General features: G+C 49.7%; 2 protein-coding genes across 4 annotated transcripts in view; one reads left to right on the top strand and one right to left on the bottom strand.

Moving 5' to 3' along the window:
• The window catches only part of Ics (ras suppressor protein 1), a 60900-nt gene that overhangs the window by 19513 nt on the left and 22058 nt on the right, over positions 1-19329 (top strand). For all 3 annotated transcript variants that reach the window (XM_077706172.1, XM_077706174.1, XM_077706173.1), the window contains exons 6-8: positions 7348-7466; positions 11528-11610; positions 18201-18315. In XM_077706172.1, the coding sequence (XP_077562298.1) occupies positions 7348-7466; positions 11528-11610; positions 18201-18315 (317 nt within the window). The remainder of the gene's footprint in view (positions 1-7347; positions 7467-11527; positions 11611-18200; positions 18316-19329) is intronic.
• LOC144178605 (uncharacterized) lies at positions 1027-5694 on the bottom strand. The gene is made up of 3 exons (XM_077706574.1): positions 3268-5694; positions 1910-2421; positions 1027-1045 (listed from the first exon to the last, which is right to left on the bottom strand). The coding sequence occupies exons 1-3, from the start codon at positions 5692-5694 to the stop codon at positions 1027-1029; spliced, it is 2958 nt and encodes a 985-aa protein (XP_077562700.1).

The raw sequence follows: 19329 nt of genomic DNA, 5'->3' as shown, positions 1-19329 counted from the left end.
GGACAAAATTTCTGCAGTTTTGGCAGTTTCGGTTTCGTATCCGATTCTAACGCGCATGCGATTTTTCGGCCTATTTTTCCGGAAAAAAGGTGCGCGTTAGAATCGGGTAATTACGGTAAATGTCCTTGGCAGAAAAAAAGTCCCCAAGGGACTGTGTCACGCATTGGGCCTCCTACAAAGACACTACTTGAGTAGGCTGCACAACCGCGTCATTAGAGTCGTCACTGTTGCACTTTTGGTGCACAATATCACCGGATTCAATCGTTATATCCGATATCATGGCACTGGAGCATTGTAATAAGCGGTTTATTTTACCATAGAAAGAATACAAAAGTTAACGGTGCAGTAATTTTCAGGTCTTCTCCGTACCCAGGAATGCACCGCGGTGTCTCGTGTCGCCGTGAGGGACGAGGCAGACTCGGATGTCCAAGCTATGTACAGTTTATGTACAGGAATTATTTACAAGGCATATACAACGGGAGCAGAACTAGCCCGCAGTGGGGCTTAGAAGATTGCCGGTGTCTAGCCGGCGCAGGCGGGACTCTCCCCGTGACCTGCGGCAAGTTCAGAGCAAAAAAAGACCCCCATCCTCTCGCCGGGCTCGACATAAATACCCTCGGTGAGGGAAGGGGAAAGGTTAAAAAAAACAAGAAACGGCAAGGCCGGGTACAATACTCCCCGACCGAGCAAGGTGCGTTCGGAGAACCTCCACGCGTAGTCGTCGCCGCCAAACTTGTCAAAGGGAGCGGCGCCTTTTTGTCCCGCGCCGGACACGACCCTGCTCGTTTCCGTAGGCGCCATGCGTCGAGACGGCCTAATTGTCAGCGGCACTCCGAAGGGTGACGGCCGCCTCCGCGTCTCCGTCGCTGGGGGGGGCGCCCGCAGTGCGACGACCTCCCTGGTCAAACCTTACACCTCCCACACAAGATACATTTAATCCCACTAGATTAAATGGATTAGCAAAAAAAAGGGTTTGAGCCGCGCGGCCGACAAGTCAGAGACACGCAAAACTTCGCAAGCCGCGGATCAGGCCGGTGCACGCACCCTGCACCAAAACACGTCCATAAAACAGAGGCACATGCACACACCAACAAAACAAGCCGCGGGCACCAAGGTAGAAGATAAATTACAATTGCCGTGCGACGCAAGGGTCCGCTCAAGGAATGTTCACCTCCGCTGATCGGTCAGACGCTGATACGTCAACCCGCGAAAACAAAAAAAACATTCAACGGCAGTCATAGCCATCGGGACGCGATTGTTCATGGCACTGCGCAACACACACACGAAAGGGTTCGCAGGTACACGCATGCCCACTGGTGTCGTCCCCGCGGCCACACCTCTGCCCCAGCCCTATGCCACCTGAGCCGGCTGTTCCTCCCAGCATTCATTGGCCAAACGAGAAAGAGCATCAGCGTTTGCATGCGCGATGCCCTGGCGGTGCTGGATGGTTACATTGTAACGCTGGAGCGCTAGAGCCCAGCGGGTCAGTTTCGCCCCCTGGGGCACGCTGCTGGTTAGGTAGGAGAGCGGGTTATGATCGGTGACGACCTTCACTTGGGCACCAAAAACCCACGTCTCGAACTTCTTTAATCCCCAAATGACTGCAAATGCTTCCCGTTCAATGGTGGCCCACCGCGTCTGCGTTGGCGTGAACCGATGGCTCGCGAAGGCAATCGGAGCCTCAGAGCCGTCGTCGGCTATTTGCGCCAAACAGGCGCCTGCTGCAACAGCGGACGCATCAGTGGAAAGCACATAAGGTTTCGCCAGATCCGGGGTGGCAAGAGAGACAGCCTCACAAAGGGCTTGTTTCAGGGACCTGAACGCCTCGTCAGCTTCACTGCTCCAGGGAATTTGAGTAGGCACACTTTTGCCCGTCAATTGTGTCAGCGGCCGGGCTATCTCAGCGTACCTTGGGACATAGTTGCGGTAGTAGCCACAAAGGCCCAGGGTGCTCCTCAACTCCTTCTTGGTCTTTGGGGCCTGCAGGCCGTTAATGGCCTCTAGTTTCGCGGGGTCCGGCCCGTGCGTGCCGGAACCCACGACATGCCCCAAGTAGCGGATTGAGCGCTGAGCCACTTGACATTTTTCTATGTTCGCGTGTAGGCCTGCGGCCTGCAACGTCGAGAACACACGATGAAGGTGTTCAATGTGTTCATCGAGTGTCGCGCTGAACACGGCGATGTCATCTAGGTATGCGCACGCGTAGTGCTCGTGCCCGGACAGCACGTCATTCATGTTTCTCTGGAAAGTTGCAGCTGCGTTTTTTAGTCCAAACGGCATGACCTTCCACGCAAACTGACCCAGATGCGACACGAAGGCCGTTGCAAGCTGAGAATCGGTCGCCAGCGGCACCTGCCAGTAGCCCCGCCTTAGGTCGATTAGTGTGATGTATTTGGCCGATCCTACGCGCATTATGAGCTCCTGCGGGCAGCCCATAGGGAAAGCGTCAGTTTCCGTTAGCGCATTAAGCGCGCGGTAATCGATGCATAAGCGCACTGAGCCATCCTTTTTGGGCACGCAGACTATAGGATGGGCACACGAGCTCTCACAACGGTATATCAAACCTAGCTCGAGAAGTTCCTCTATTTGCTTGGTCACTTCGCCTTTGAGAGCCTCGGGGATCCTGTATGGGTGGCCGCGCTTGGGAGCGGCCCCCTCGAAGAGCTTGATGCCGTGCTCCCCCACGTTAGCGATTCCCTGTTTCTCCTCGAACAGGGCTTTGTGAATCTCAAAAACGCCTCGCACTCGAGCGGCTGTCGCGTCGTCCAGATGCGCGGTTTTTTCCAGCGCGAGACCGACGTTTGCCTGCTCCGGTTTTACGGTTCGCGGTGTATATTCCACATCCCCAAAGTCAGAGTCGTCGTGGAACATAACGCTTAACGCAGCCACCTCACGCAGGTACGGACGCAGTCTGTTCGCGTGCACGAGTAAACGTCGACCCTCTCGGGTTTGTACGTAATACGAGTGTTCGCGGTACCTTCCCTTGACGGTGTAAGGCCCTAGCCACTTGGGGAACATTTTTCCCGGCCGTTTATCGTCAAAGACTAGCACTGTATCCCCTTCGCTGAAAGTTTTGACTGTCGCGTGCTTATTGTACTGCGACGCGTACAACTCTTGTTTTTTGCTTGCGGTTAGCTCAGCGACGTCAGCCGCAAGTTCAAGTTGTTCTTTGAGCTGTCTGAGGTAATCGGCAGGGGCTTCCGCTAACTCAGCTGGCATTTCGGTCTCCCCAGCCCAACTACCCTTGAGTATCGCAAGCGGTCCCACCGGGTCGCGGCCGTACAGCATCCGGAACGGGGACACGCCGGTGGTGTCGTGGGGCACTTCCCGGTAGGCCCAGAGTAAAAAGGGGACGAACCTGTCCCAATTTCTGGCGTCTTTCACGATCACATGGAAAAGCATGTTCTTAAAGACTCTGTTCCACCTTTCGACCGAGCCGTTGCTTTCCGGGTGGTCGGGAGTCGAGAAACGCGGAGAGCAACCTAGCTTCGCGAGGAATTCGCTCGTCAGCGCGGCTGTAAAGTTGGTGCCGCAGTCCGAGCACACCACTTCGGGTATTCCCGTGCGGCTAAACACGGAAAGCAGTGCCTCGCAAGTGGCTTTGGCCGTTAGCGACCTCAGGCAAACCACCTCCGGCCATCGGGTGCACAGGTCTATTATGCAAAGCGCATACCGATGCCCTCGCGCAGACGGGGGGTCAATAGGGCCGATCACGTCGATGTTGACTTTTTGAAAAGGCAACCTAGGTCGCGTCAATGGCGCTATGGGCACCCGTTCAGCCTGCCGCCTGTCCGATCGCACCTGACAACCGTGGCACCGACTGCAGTAGTCCCGAATGTCTGTCTCCATGTTCGGCCAGAAGAAGCTATGCCTGATACGCGCCTTGGTCTTGCGGAAGCCTAGATGACCGCCCCAGTACGATTCATGCGCGAGACGAAGCACGGCGCTGCGGCGCGATTCTGGTAGTACTAACTGCTGTACACTCTGCCCGAGCACCTTGTCTCTGTGGTAGAGCATCCCGTCTACGATGTGCATACCCGCCTTGCTTCTCTCGGCGTCTACCCAAGCCTTGCGTAGCGACTCGTCGTGCAGTTGTTCGACACGGAACTTCTGGACGTCGCTGTTTGTGCCCGGTGCCGAATGCTCGCCGTCTTCTATACTACGGTTCTCGCTTCCGCTCGTCTCTCCTAATGGGGGCTCAACGTCGAGCGTGGGTTGGGAAGGCTGCGATTCTGGCGAACGGGGGCTCTCGCTCTCGGACGCGATTCGCTGGGCTCGTGTTTGTACAGCCTCTACGCGCGCAGCGCTGTCTGGCTCGCCCAGTGGCGTCTTCAGCTTCCCCCAGGTGTCCGCTGAGATCAGACAGTCGGTGTGCGTCAGCTTGTCGGTAAGCGCGCACATCACCGGCGTCGCGTCGTCAATCTCCTGAATGAGCGACTGCCCTCCGAACACTGCCAGCGGTACGACAACGAGTTTCGCTTTGACCTTTTCACCGAATGCCGACACGAGGTCAATGGTGCCGTGTGGGGTTACCAGATCGTCCGGAACGCTGCCCTCCCGAAGAACTGTTATCTCGGCGCCAGTGTCGACGATCGCGTCAAACACCTTGTCTTTACAGCTCACCTTGACCGTGTGTAGTTTTGAGCGCGCGGGGACGAAAGCGTTCGCAGACACTCGCGCTGCTAATCTTTCGCCTGCGGGTGGGTCCCTCCCTTTGTCCACATTGTCTGGGCCCTCTCCATTGGCGTAAGGGCAACGGTCGACGGAGTGACGCCAATTTCCGCAGCGCAAGCAACCGCCCTGTCGGTATGGGGGTGTTTTACCATGCGTGGGGGGCTTGCCTTTTCCCTGCTTTGTGTCCCTTCCAGCCTTTTGTCTGCCCCCCTCCAGATCGGCTTTGTCGGAACTGCCGGGCCTTCTACACGCGCTGCCTTCACCTGCTGCTTCCTCGAACGTTTGAAGCAGAGGGGCTAGCTCACTGGCCTTAAACCAATTTTCGCCTTCACGCAGTTTAACGTACTTGGCTGCCTCATCCGTTAGGACAGTTTTTATCTGGTCCGCTACGAGTAGATCAAGAAGCTGCTCGAAGGATGAGATTTTTCGCGCCTCCACATAAAAGTTGAGGTAGCTTTGCAGTCGCGTTGCGAATGACCGCCATGTCTCAGTCCGTCGCCTAGTGGCCGCAAGGAAGCGCCTTTGATACTCTGCCGCTGACAACTTCAACTCGTCAAGTACGACCTTCTTTAACGCGTCATAATCTCGGTGTTGGGACGGAGTCAGACGTGTTGACAAATATGCCACCCGCTCAGAAATCATAGGGAAAACGATCTGCCCCCACAACTCCTTTGGAACCTCATAAGCCTCCAGTGCGCTCTCCGCTGATTCGAACCAGATAGGCACTTCGCTGTCGGTTGGAAACTTGGGAAAGGTACCAGCTAGCAGTTTAGCATAATGCCTCAGACTCATGGGACTGCTCTGAGATTCCGCCTCGCTCACATCGTCTCGCACTCGTGACGCGGCGTCGCTCTTAGTTTGGGCGAGCAATACTTGCGCCTCTACGGTTTTCAGCTTCATCTCGGCCATTTTGAGTTGAAAATCCATCTGCTTATCGGTAAGAGGAATGACCGCTTCGGTGGAAGAAGCGGACGCTTCCTTGTTCTGGTCGTCACCGTTCTCCCCGTTCTCGTTCCCCATCTTTCTAGGACGTTTGTCAGGATTTAGGTGCGCAAAGCGTGTTTCCATCCAATTGGGCCGGCTCAGGCAACAAAGAGTGCGGCAGAAGTGCCAACCAGGGGACTCACCCGGAGCCGGTGGTGCCTAGTTGAATCGGTGGTGGTTGATCGCTCCGCGTTGTCGCTGGGTGGGCGTCGTTCTGCAGAAGATCTTGCCGCTCCGCCGCCGAGGGTGTGACGCTCGTGCCGTCTCTCTTCCTTGCCCCTTCGGTGGAGCCCGGGAGTTCTTTTGATGGACTCGAACTGCTGTGGATGACGACCCACCGAAGATCTTGCTACTCGCCCCCGGAGGTGAAATGCTCGCGCCGACTCCCTGCGCTGTCTCCTGGTGAGGCTGGGGGGCTGTAGATTCGAGCCGTACGTGTGCTCCCCCGGAAGGAACGGCCGGGACTCTCTCGTTGAGCGGTGCTCCTCTCGTTCTCGTTGTCCTCGCAAGTGGACTCGAGCGTTTGGTGATTCCTGTTTTGTCGACTGCGCCAGTAATTTTCAGGTCTTCTCCGTACCCAGGAATGCACCGCGGTGTCTCGTGTCGCCGTGAGGGACGAGGCAGACTCGGATGTCCAAGCTATGTACAGTTTATGTACAGGAATTATTTACAAGGCATATACAACGGGAGCAGAACTAGCCCGCAGTGGGGCTTAGAAGATTGCCGGTGTCTAGCCGGCGCAGGCGGGACTCTCCCCGTGACCTGCGGCAAGTTCAGAGCAAAAAAAGACCCCCATCCTCTCGCCGGGCTCGACATAAATACCCTCGGTGAGGGAAGGGGAAAGGTTAAAAAAAACAAGAAACGGCAAGGCCGGGTACAATACTCCCCGACCGAGCAAGGTGCGTTCGGAGAACCTCCACGCGTAGTCGTCGCCGCCAAACTTGTCAAAGGGAGCGGCGCCTTTTTGTCCCGCGCCGGACACGACCCTGCTCGTTTCCGTAGGCGCCATGCGTCGAGACGGCCTAATTGTCAGCGGCACTCCGAAGGGTGACGGCCGCCTCCGCGTCTCCGTCGCTGGGGGGGGCGCCCGCAGTGCGACGACCTCCCTGGTCAAACCTTACAGGTGCCATAGCTGTTCATCGTTATATCCGATATATTGTTATAAACGGTATCGTTATAAGTTGACTCGACTGTACGCGTTACAAAGTGCTCCAGCTCGAGGCGTAAACGAGTGTACCGGTGGTTTTTTAGCACGTGTTACATTCTAATGCGAGGCGTAAACGAGTGTACCGGTGGTTTTTTAGCACGTGTTACATTCTAATGCGAGGCGTAAACGAGTTTCCCGGTGTTTTAGTACCGTGACTACATGACAGAACTATTATGACGACAACAGGAAACGCCAACAGCCCCAGCCCCTAAAAAAGAAGGGATGCTGAAAGGATGCTTGCCTTCTCCTGCCTCCTCCCAGGTGCAGGTGCCATGGTGCAACATGGTTATGAGTACATGTGCCACCCTCGTCTGCCAACCTCTATTGGCTGCTCGTAGCTTTTCCTGCGCTACAAAAAGTTTGCCAAGCAAGGCCGAGGCTTGTTTAGTGGCACTGTGCGGGCTAGCGGAAAGTGTAGCAGGGCTTTGAACGATGTGCCTGAGCTGGCCTGACGGGCCGCCTGTTTTTCTTTCCCTGTGCAGCATGAACCGGCTGAGCAGCCTTCCGCGGGGCTTTGGGGCCTTCCCAGTGCTCGAGGTGCTCGACCTCACCTACAACAACCTCAACGAGCAGTCCCTCTCCAACAACTTCTTTATAATGGGTCAGTGGACACTTCAACCTTGTGGAAGACAGCCATTTGTTTCGAACTTTGGGTGGGCCTGGGGTCACCCAGCATTGCTGGTTGCTGTGTCAGGGGTGCTTCTCTGTCTTGCATTGCAATCTGTACCTCTGTGCTCTTTTTAAGTGCAGAGCACTTTAGGGGCTCACCTTGTCGTCGTAGCTCGCTTACTGGACCCAAGTAGCGCTCCACGGCGTTCCGTCGTAGCGGCGTCCCACAAAGGCTTCGAAAACCAAGTGGTTTATATAGGCATAACTGTTCGAAACTCGTGAACTGCTGGCGCTTGTCATACATCTCCCCGTTGTTCAGCGCAAAGAAAACTGCTGGTACATTTAAGGCAAAATATACGTAATTAACCGGCAGCGCCCGCCTTCATTTATTTAAGAATGCTCGTTGGGTTGGCTTTTACGATAGTAAGCGGAGAAAAAAGGCGGCGCCGGCGCCGGCACGTGTGGGAAAAAAAGCAAGCGCAAAATGGACAGAACTCTCACTGGCGCAGTTTCAGGCAGGGGGCGCGCGAGCACTGCGAAGTTGGGAAATTTGAATTGCATTGGACAAACTTCCGTTCCATTCATTAAGAGAGGAGTGAAACAGGGCGGCGAAGAGCTTGATAGGTGGTAGCAGCGAGTGGATAACGGCACTACTACCCACTATTGCGAATCACTGCTCTGCACTTCCGACAGCTTTCACATTGAGTGGAACGGCTTTAATTTTTTCTATTATTGCAATCATTAACTGAGACAGACGAAGCTTGGGATAGAGTATTATCACTTATTTTATTGGCAGTATTGTTGCTGTTTTTTTTCCTCCTTAAAAACTGGGTGCCACCCTAAGTTCTTTTCTAACATTTTAATTACGACAGCAATTTTTCTCTTCGTTATAGTGACACATAAGGCAATGCTTCTCTCAGAAAATGTGAATTTTTACGTTACACTGAACACCACTTGCGAGTTTGCCTCCAATGAAAGTCCATCCTTCTTGCAGCCCTCTCGGCTAAAAATGCCTTAATTGCTAAGAAACTGCAAATTAAGGAACGCTTATGCGTCCCTCATTTTCTTTTCAGTGATTTAATGATGCAAACAACTAATTGCTGTTTGCATCACACCATGCTGGAAGTGAGCAAGCCTGTGGTGTGGCATAGTCATATAGCAGCAGCCAATTACAAAGATACTTCATACCAAGTAGTTTCGTCAGTTTGGTTCAAATAAGTCATGCTCTCCTCCAGAACTCCTGCAACTTTTGCAGCTGTGGAACGCAAAGCAAAGGCTTTCTTCGTGGAATTTTCTATAGTGTTGAACACATTGTTGAAGAAGAGCATAGAATCATGTTTAGATCCTGCGAGTGATGGCTGTTTTGCACGTGAAACTGACCACAGGCGACACCATGTTCAGTCTTGTCATCAGGGTTTTCTAGGCCATGGCAAAAGGGCATAGGCCACAAGAAATTCGTAGTACAAGCTTACCTCTCGAGTGAGACTGAAACGTTTTGTGCCAGGAAGCTGGAGAGGACTGCTGTCTTTCTCTTTCTGTCATAAAATATTCTAGTCACTGTTGAACGTTAAGCTTTGGCTTTGAATTCTTTGTGGCCTATAAACCTGAGGCGTGGCTTAGAAAATTTTGACAAAAACTGTACCTCTAGCACATCTGGCAATGCTGTACGCTGCAGGCAGTGTTAAAATTTTCCATGCCTCAAGGAAAGAAGCATTCATTGGAGGAAGGAGGTAAATAATACACGCGTTTAATGTGTTTGCCCTTTTAATACAGGATCAGGTTTCCCACCTCGCAGAGTTGTAGCGCACTCACGTTCACTTGTCACACATTTAAGCTTAAATTCTTTCTGGTCTTAAAGACAAGGCATTCAAGCAGTGATCCTGTTGCTCACTTCATCCCGACCACCAACTACAGCACTTACCGTAAAAACCCGCGTATAATACGGACCCGCGTATAATACGAGGTGTATTTCGGGGACAGCAAAATCAGAAAAAAAGTTTTCATCCGCATATAATACGAGGTAAAGAGAGCACAGAAAACATTTATTTGCACTGCAGTTACCCTTCAGTCATAGTCAGTTTTCGCTGGCACTGTCTCCCGACGTCCGTTCAGTCATCGTCAGGTTCGCTGCCGCTGTCTCCTGAAGTCGCCTTGTTGGAAATGTCTTCCCACAGAAAGTGGTCCTCAGTGTCATCAAGGGCGTTCGAGATGCCGCATTTTTTAAAAGAGCGACTGACGAGCTCCTCTGGGATGCTGGCCCACGCATCCGCGATCCAGGCACAAAGCACCATTTGAGAAGCCCGCGTCACCCATCCAGCAGCTGTCACTTACGGGTCTCCTGACCTCATCCACTCTTGGTAGCAGGTCCTGATGCAGTCTTTGAAAGGCTTGTTGATGAAAATGTCTAGCGTTTGTAGCTGGGATGTCAAACAGTGCTCCAGGCCGCCGACACCACACAGACTTTATCCAGTCAAGCACCAGTTGCTTTCTCCACCCGCGAAGACTGCCTTCGGTGACGCCGAACTGCCGTCCTGCGGCGCAATTACTGATGGTCTGGGCACATAAAATAACTTTTCGTTTAATTGCCGCTGAATACTGCCTTCGTGCACCCGACATCGTGATAGACTTGCGGTGACCGTGCCGATACTTCGCGTGGTCAAAACAATCAAAATGGCGCCGGCTAAGAAAAGCAGCAGCCAACTAACGTTACCGCAAGAAGGCCCACCCTCCGCTGAAACCGAAACCGAAAGTGCAAATTTTCGTCTGAAAACTTTGGGATCCACATATAATACGAGGCACAAATTTTACATATAGTAAAATTTGGAAAAAAACCTCGTATTATACGCGGGTTTTTACGGTAGAAATCGCGCATGTATTATCTGTGCCTTCTCCCAGACGGCAGCACCTCCATCGAAAGCTTCACTTTTCCTTTGCGCCGTCATTTTAAGATGCATCCAAAAACAACCCCTTTCCTGTTGGCTTCCAATCCTTACAAAGAAAGTGGAAGCCAAAAAGAACTGGCACTCAGGAAGATGGTGATAAAGAACTAAAATTGAAATAGGGCCCGGGCTTGCTCTGGGCACTTTGTGGTGTGCTTGTGAACAGGGAAAAAATGGAAGTGAAATGAGAGAGAAAAATGCAAGCCTTAATTATTTATTTCTCAGCAAACAAGGCATGGCTGGGTGTGAACAAAAGCTAAGGCAGCTACGAATTATGTGTTTTTCAGTTCAAACAGAAAGCTATTCAGCCTTTAGCGTCCTTTTACAAGAAACATCTTTAGTGATACCGCTTAGGCTCTGACGGGATGTGTTGAGTATTTTTGGGAAATTTAGTGCATGTACACAATTCTGTGAAGGAAAATTTGACATCCACCTCAATGCAGCCGTACGGCTACAAAGACAAGCTATACAGCTTTCTTAGAAACATTGCAGTTAAAGAAAAATTCGTCCTTTTCCAGGATTTCCCCTAAATCTTGTCGATTATACACAATTCTGATGATACATACGTGTGGGGTGTTCAAGGGCAGGCTTTTGTTGTCTGATACAGGCAGTAAAGCTATAGGTGGTGTGAGATGTTGTAAGTTCCTGTCCTCCACAAGTAGTAATAAAAGATGTTGTACTCTCATGGTCCAAAATTGTCGAAATCAGTGCAATCCTGCCAATTCTGCTGTGAGACAGGAAAGCAGGCCTCTGGAATACAAGTTGCATCACCATTTTGCCCCCAGTGCTTTGGCCGTTTGTGAGTGGGTGCTAAGCTGTAGAAGGAACAGGTGCTTCAGGCCAGCCGGGTAGAACACAAGGAGGCTCAATTAGTAGAGAAACCAAAGTGGAGTAGTGTCATCTTGCTCAAGGAGCGAAACAAGAAGGACATGAGAAAATGCAGGGTTTCGAATAGAGTCCCACAACTGGCCGCTACTGCCTCAGTCATAAAGCGTTGTATGCTTCAGGCCTCCCATCAGGACCTGGAAGGGCCGCCAAGTTTTGCTTCCTTATCTGCCTCCCCAAACATTCTGTGTAGCAAGCACTGCTAATTCTGCTCTTGTTTGTTTTCCAGACACCCTGCGAGCTCTGTACCTGGGAGACAACGAGTTTGAGAAAATTCCCCCGGCCATTGGACAACTCAAAAACTTGCAGATTGTAAGCACACTTGAAAACTTTTACAAAGCCGGGTTCATGACAGCTTTCACTTGGGTATGAACTGATCGTTGTCAGTGCTAACCAGGGGTGAATTTGGGAGAGCACGGAGCAAGCAGTTTAAATTCTTCTGAAGAAGTATTTGCGTGCCCTAAGGTTCCATGCCTTCCCCTGTTCTGACCCTTCCAAAAAGATGAGCCCGGATATTCTTTTGGTTCTTGGTGATGGGACATAGCAGGGATGTGCAAATATTGGCAACTTTCGAATATCAAAGCAAGTAACGCGATATCCAATTTAACTCTGTATCAAATAGTGCCATTTGAGAACTTCAAATATTTTGAAATTTCGGGATTGCAAGGAAGCATTGGCTTATGCATAAAATTATGCCCTTTTGGAAACAAGAAATGCCCTGCTAAATCAGATAAAAAATACCAATAACATTTATTTGAGTGTGGGTTAGGATGTACCGTATTTTCACGTGTACAACCCACACCAAAAATGCAAATATTTCAGTGGCAAAGTAGGGGTGCGGATTATACGCGGGGTTTTTCCTTTAGTGCAGCTTGACGGCAATGCACGTTGTGCCGTGAAGCTCCTACTCAGTAACACTGACTAAGCTTTCCATGGCAGCGAATGCACAAAACATACAAGGACATGGAAGAAAAAAAACAAGGATGAGCGCACTCTAAAACTGAATTTTATTAGTGAATTGTGACTTTTGCCTTGCAGTCGGGGTATTCTGCTTGCTAAATATACTAGGGGTGTGCGAATATCAATTTTTTAATTTCGAAGCGAATACGAATAATGAAAACAAAATTCGAATCGAATCGAATATTTTTCGAATACGAATACTCATTGTTTTTTGTAAAATTAAAGTTTTCACCATCTAGAAACACAAAAACTGCACAACAAATCCCATAAAGTAAAATTAGGAATTGCACAGTACCATTGCACTCAACAGGTTAAGGTCTGCACTCACTTAAATGTTATCATGAAGAAAGGTTAACTGCTCGACATGTTTGGTGAGCAGTGAGCTCCTGCTCGTCACGACTCTACCAGATACTGAAAACAGCCACTCACTTGAGACACTAGTGGCCGGCATCCGTACGCATTACCGCGCGCTGATACAGTAAAATCTCTGATACTAATCTTGCGGGACTGCGAAAAATATTCGTATCATCCGAAATTCGTATGAACCAACACAGAACAAAAAATTGAGCGCTGAAAAAAGTTTTCGTTTATTTCTTTTTCGTATCTTTTTCGTTTATTTCTTTATTCGTATCATCCGAAATTCGTATGAACCAACACAGACCGAAAAATTGAGCGCTGAAAAAAGTTTTCGTTTATTTCTTTTTCTTGCTTTCGCGTCAGGAAATTCTTGATTTTTTCTGCTTTTTTTAACCCCCATGTCGCAAAGCAGTCCTTTCTGGAGCACGGAAAGCTTCGCGCTCATCTCCTCACTCGCGATGCCCAAGTGGCCCAAGCTCGCTACACGCCGCAACAGTCAAGCGTGAACCGCATGGTGCGTTTTTGCACGCGATATCGCTCACCTCGGCTTTGCGCACGCTGTATTTTCACGCCCGCATCGACGATTTCGCGCCCGCGCCTACCCCGGTCAGAAAATGACGCACGACGCGCGCGGCAGAATGGAGGAGCCTGACGACTTGCGAAGCGATCGAGACATTCGGCTTGGCTCCGCCGGAGATGGTTAGGCTTAGCACCCCCACAAATATTTCATGGGCGCTTTCACTAGCGGTGGGGATGATGTTAGTACCGTTTTCACATGCATTATCAGCTCCTTTACCGCACAAGCAACTTCGTGTTTCCCTTGAGCCTTATTTTAAAGAGTGGTTAGAAGCGGGCGCTCCAGTTCCCACACCACTTCACGGGCGGAGCCGACGCCATGTTGCCGCCGCCGGCCGCGCCGCGCGCAGCGTGCGGGTAGTTTCGCGGCGGTGTCAGCGCGCGTGGGGCGTGCGCGGCGCGTTTTCGCGAGCAGAAAACAACAGCCCGGCCATTTCTGGACAAAGAGTGACAAACAGGGGAGAGAGAGCCGTCACTTGCTCGATCGGCAGTCGGGTGGCCTCGCCTGCGCGCTCGTACCCGCCGGGCCGCGCAGGTCCGTTCGTACAGCCGAAATTTTTTACATTGCAAACAATGCGATTTCGCCGAAACTTTTCGGAAATTCGTATCACCCAGAATCGTATAATCGAGATTCCACTGTAACCATGAATAAACACCGATACAGTCTGCGAAAGCACGTATCGTTCGCCGTGTATATGCTTCGCGACTTTGCTGTTGAGACACGTCCTGAATTTTTTTTTTTTTAGTTTTGGATGGTTCGAATATTTCGAATAATAAAAGTGCCGTTCGAATCGAATCGAATACCAAAAAATTCGAATCGAATATTCGAAGTTTCGAATATTCGCACACCCCTAAAATATACGCTTTTTCTGTCTACACAGTATGGGATGTGTTGCTTGAGCAATAGCTTCGGTGCAGCCTTCCCTGTATCTAATGTGCAGGCAATATGTGAGGACTTTTTTTCTTATTTCCCGGCGGGCTGAATGGGGTGCGGATTATATGCAGGGGCGGGTTATACGCGCGAAAATACAGTAGTTGCAAGAGCGTGTGGCTGCGGGGTGTTCCTGAATAGTATGAGAAAGCGACTGTTTCACTGTTTGGAAGCACCACGTGCTTGAACGCGTGGCGCCATCCACATAGAGGTGGCCGTGGTGACCGGGCCTCAAGAGATCCAAAAAGTAACTTTTCAAATTTGTATAATTAGGCGCTATTTCCTGGGATCAATTTCTAATGGCAACATAGTTTAGTTTGTTCCTGTTGACATTCTAGGCATTTTTGAGAACATAGTGTAAATTTTGGCCACTTCTTGTAGTTAGGTGGCACAGTGTTGGCATTGGCATCAGCTTTGGTGTGAGAGGAGCTTTGATGCGATGTTGTCAGTTGTGGGCATCACTGGAAACCGTGTCTGCTGAGCACCCGTGTAACCACAAATAGGTGGAAGGAATAAACTTTACTGCGCAGGCACGGACGGCGCTTGCTGCAATCGCATATCCTTTCTTTCATTTCTGCCTTAGTATCGTTGACCTCATTCCCACACTTTTGTTGTCGCTGTTCAAGATTGCAGCTTCAGGTGAGTGCACCCTTTTGGGTGCCATCATCGTAGTTTGCAGTTGGCGGTGATGATGTCTTTTCATGGATGGTTGATGAGCACATCTAATTGCAGACAGCTAGAACCAATAGAAAATTACTGAATGATACAAGTAAGGCTTTCACATTGAAGTGTATTCTTTACAACATGTTTGTACTGGTCAGGCACCAGATGTATGGCACTTTGAACTGCAATCAACTGCCGCAAACATGCACCAGTTTCCTCCACTAGACGTGCTTTCCCACAATGCACTGGTGATGTGTGGCTAAACGGCAAGAGGAAGGTGTTGCTGGAGCCCCCCTGATCTCTTCTGCATTAGGCCAACTCCACCCTCTCGTTTCTCTGTTCGCATCCTGATAGTGGGCTTCTTCAGTTGTCCACTTCTGGCTCCCGGCAGGATCCCCACAGGCTGCCAGAGGCAAGAGCTGGTCGAGGAAGCGAAATACTTTCCCCTGATATTCACAATTTCGTTGCCCATCACGCAGTTATTGCCCTTGTAGACGCTGGTGCCGATTATTCTGTCATGAATGGATCACTGGCGTCTCAGCTGCGGAAAGTTACAATGGAATATGGGTGGTCTTTTCGTCATGCTAATCGGCATGTGTACCGCCAGGATTCAAATATGTGGTATGACTTACCCCAACAGCTTCGTTGTTCTGCATGAGTGCTCGAAGCAGTTGCTGCTCAGGCTTGACTTCTTTCAAAAATATGATGTGGTAATTAATTTTCAAGAGCCTTTCATCACGTTTGCTCCTGGTCTTGTTGACATCAGTGATGGACAAACAGGAATACGGATTACAAATTTCAGCCGAGGACGCCAGCATTTAGCATGCACAATAGCAGTAACCTATTTGGACTAGGTCCGCGGTGCCCGCAAGCTTTTTACCTTATCAGTTACCTTAGCAGTGTTATTGGTGCAGACTGAACCTGGAAAGGGTGCCAAAATAAGCATGAACCCTCACCCAAGAGTGTCTCAACAGGAGCAGGTTTGAAACACTATCGGCTCCTTCAGCGACTGCTTTACTCTGTCATAGAATGTGTGGTAGGCAACTGCCGCAAAACATCGGATCACCGACAATGAGCAACCAATCCACCAATGCTCTTACCGAGGTTTAGTTACAGAACTGGGCGCTATTCATTTCCAAATCAAGAAAATGGTGCAAGGCGACATTATACAGCTGTCGAGGAGCTCATGAGTCTCGCCTGTGGTCAAGAAGAAAGACGGCACACTTCGCTCCTATGTAGACCACAGAGAGCTTAACAGTGTTATCAAAAAGGACATCCACCCTTTGCCATTCATTGACGACTCGCTAGATTGTCTGCGCAATGCAAGGTATTTTTCATTGATGGATTTACACAGCAGATGGGAGCAAATTGAGGTAGACAAACAAGATCACCAAAAAACTGCTTTCGTTGCTTTGTACAGGCTTTGTGAACTTAAGGGGCTACCTTTTGGATTGTGTTCTGCTCCGGCCACTTTCCAAAGAGTGATGGACACAGTTTTGTCTGACCTCAAATGTCAGTCACACCTTATATACCTGGACGATGTACAGTCGAACCTTGTTATAATGAAGCAGTATCGGGACAGCAAATTAGTTTGTTTTATTCAATATTCGTTGTAACCGCAGAGGTAAAAATTGGCTCTAACAAATAAAAAATCTGGCTCGTGCAAGAATACTTGATACAAAAATGCATTTTTAAGCCTTCGAGTTCATTATAAACAAGGTAACCCTTACCTTTCTCTTTGTTGCATTTCAACCTCAATGAACCGAAACATGAGCACATGAAATTACAACAGAACAAAGTTCACTTGACAAAACAGGCCTGCGTCCTTATTTATTTCATGAAGGATGTGATCTTCATCTGGTGGCTACTCACAGAACTGAGCAGGATGAAGTTTTCCAGTGTGCGCGGACAAAAGGGCCTTAATACTTCTGCAGTTTTGGACGACGGGGTTCTTTTTCCAAGTAGCTTCTCAGACTCCCGGTCAAATATTCCTTCGTTATATCCGATATCGCATGTGGCTCTCACGGTTTCACTTTCGTTGTAAAAGAATAAGTGTCATTAATATAAAGCGTGACCAACCAAAGTTTGTTTTTAGTTCTCTGTAGCCGATAATTCGCTATATCAGTGTTCGTTATAACGAGGTTCAACTGTAGTGGTATTTTCGCACACATTTTAAGGACACCCAATGTACCTTCACGCAGTTTCTCAGGCAATCTGTTCAGCCCATTTGTCCCTCAAGCCGAAGAAGTGCCATTTTGCTTACAAAGGGCTTAAATTTTTAGGCCACGTGTTCAGCTTTGAAAGCGTTCATCCCTATCCCACACAAACAGCCACTGTGGCCTCATTTCCAGTTTCAATCGACAAAGGGGCTATACGCCGCTTCTTGGGTCTCTGCGTCTACTACAGGCGCTTTGCGAATAACTTCCAAGGTATAGCCGAAATGTTAACTAGCTTGACTCGAGACGGCATGCAACTTTCTTCTTGGGGCTCAGAACTATCTGCTGCATTTCAGGAACATTAAAATCGGTCACAGAGTCCGCCAATACTTGGCCATTATGATGAGGATGACGATATCGCACTGCACATGGATGCACTTACTATTGGACTGGGTGGGGTGCTTACACAGCGATTAAAATGGCATGGAGCGTGTAATAGCTTATGCAAGCCACACCTTTTCCCACCTTGAAATGATCTAGTCGACCACAGAAAAAATGTTTGGCATTTGTGCGGGCCATCACCGAATTTCGGCCATAATTATATGGGTGACCTTTTAAAAAGTGGTGACCGACCACCATTCTCTCTGTTGGTGCAAATGTCATAAACCCTTCAGGACACCTCGCCCGATAGAACCTCAAATAACAAGAATCTGACGTCACCGTAATCTACAAGTCGGGCTGCAACCACAACGATGTGGACTACTTGTCGTGTGCCCCAGTTGATTGCAATTGTACCGATGAAGATGATTATGCAGGCTTCTTAGGCGCCATGTCCTTCTTTGCCCTTGCCCAAGTACAATGCAGTGACCCTTCGCGTGGTTCTAGAATTACACCCGCTGCAATACTAACTTTATTGCCTATGACCTTCCTAGTATTTTCACAATGTTCTTGTTACTTACTGATATAAGAAACACTTGCCTCTGCTTTTTTGTTGCACTTGATGTATTTTCACGGCCACCGAAACATCCTGAGCCATGCCAGTTGTGAAGCGAGTACAAATCTTTCCTCTTTTCATGCTGGTGTGTGACTGCAGTGCCAGTTTTCCTTCTAGCATATTTTGGTAAAGAACTCTGTGGCACTGCCTATCTGAGTCACTGAAGTGTTTCTTCCTTCCCACTGTACGAATGCCAGCATTGATGGATTTACCTGTGCAAACAGTGTGAGGTGACAACAGCCATGTCGTCGTCAATCCCTTGCAGCTCTCTGTTCGCGAGAATGACCTGGTGGAGCTCCCCAAGGAACTGGGCCAGCTGACCAGGCTGAGGGAGCTGCACATCCAGGGGAACAGGCTGACTCTGCTTCCCCCCGAACTGGGTAAGGGCACGCGAGAAGGGCCAACTGCAATAAAAATTTACCTGCCCCAAGTTCTGTTGCAACGTGCGCCATACACCACTAAAGTCCCTTGTGACCTAATTTTAAACTCTATACGTGCACAGTATTTTTATTAAAACTGTTTGAAAACACGCCACACCAACCTATGCAGCACCTAGCGGGATGTCGCCACAACTGGTCGTCCCTGCAGCGAACTTCTGGATGTGACATCAGAGTTAGGGCTCCTGTCACCCGCGTCATCTGTCCTCTGTAACCCTTTTACGTGCAGCCTCGAACGAATGAGCTGCGCAATTCATGCCTCTTCCATTATTTTTACTCTCACACATTTCGGAAATGCGAGAAGCTGAGGGAGCTCTGGGTTGCTGCGAAAAAGAAAGCCTATTTGAAGAGAGCTGGGGCTGGTCAGCGCGAAGCAGTACACCATTGGCGAGCATGCGAGTGAGTTGTCGCTCTGTACTAGTAACGTGGCAGTTTCAATGGCAGTCGTTGATTGTTCATTCTCTGTAGAACCCATGTACAAAAACAGCGTGGTTTTTTCCAAAATCAAGCTTGCTTCTCCCAGGTAGTCACATGGCCATTGGCATGCTTCCTCCCCCTCCACCCTTTGTGGTCAATGAAAGGAAGCTCATGCCATCTGGTGAACACATATCTCACCTCTGCATGCTGTTTTTTTCCTAGATATGACTGCACATATTCTGTGGGGGAGAAAAAAAAATGTTTGTTTTGAACCAGACTTTTTTACGCAGTGAGGACGTCATGTGCTTGTAGACGCACTCCCTGCGTTGGGGGTTAACATTGTGGCACATCCACTGATCTGTGCCCCAATTAGGTAAGCGGTTGAACTCTTATTGAAGACAAGGGTAGACATCGCACAAAGGATGCCGACAAACAATGCTGGTGCTGCAAAGTACAAGAAGGGCATGGTGTGCTTCGTGCTAGGTTTTTTTGCGTTCCATTCTATTTTGCGATGTTTATTGTTGTTGTGCCAGATTTGGT

Source organism: Haemaphysalis longicornis, unplaced genomic scaffold, assembly GCF_048455015.1.
Source record: "Haemaphysalis longicornis isolate Haplotype H1 unplaced genomic scaffold, Haemaphysalis longicornis Haplotype H1 scaffold_4, whole genome shotgun sequence".
Taxonomy (NCBI): domain Eukaryota; kingdom Metazoa; phylum Arthropoda; class Arachnida; order Ixodida; family Ixodidae; genus Haemaphysalis; species Haemaphysalis longicornis.
This window is presented reverse-complemented; position numbering and strand designations above follow the sequence as displayed.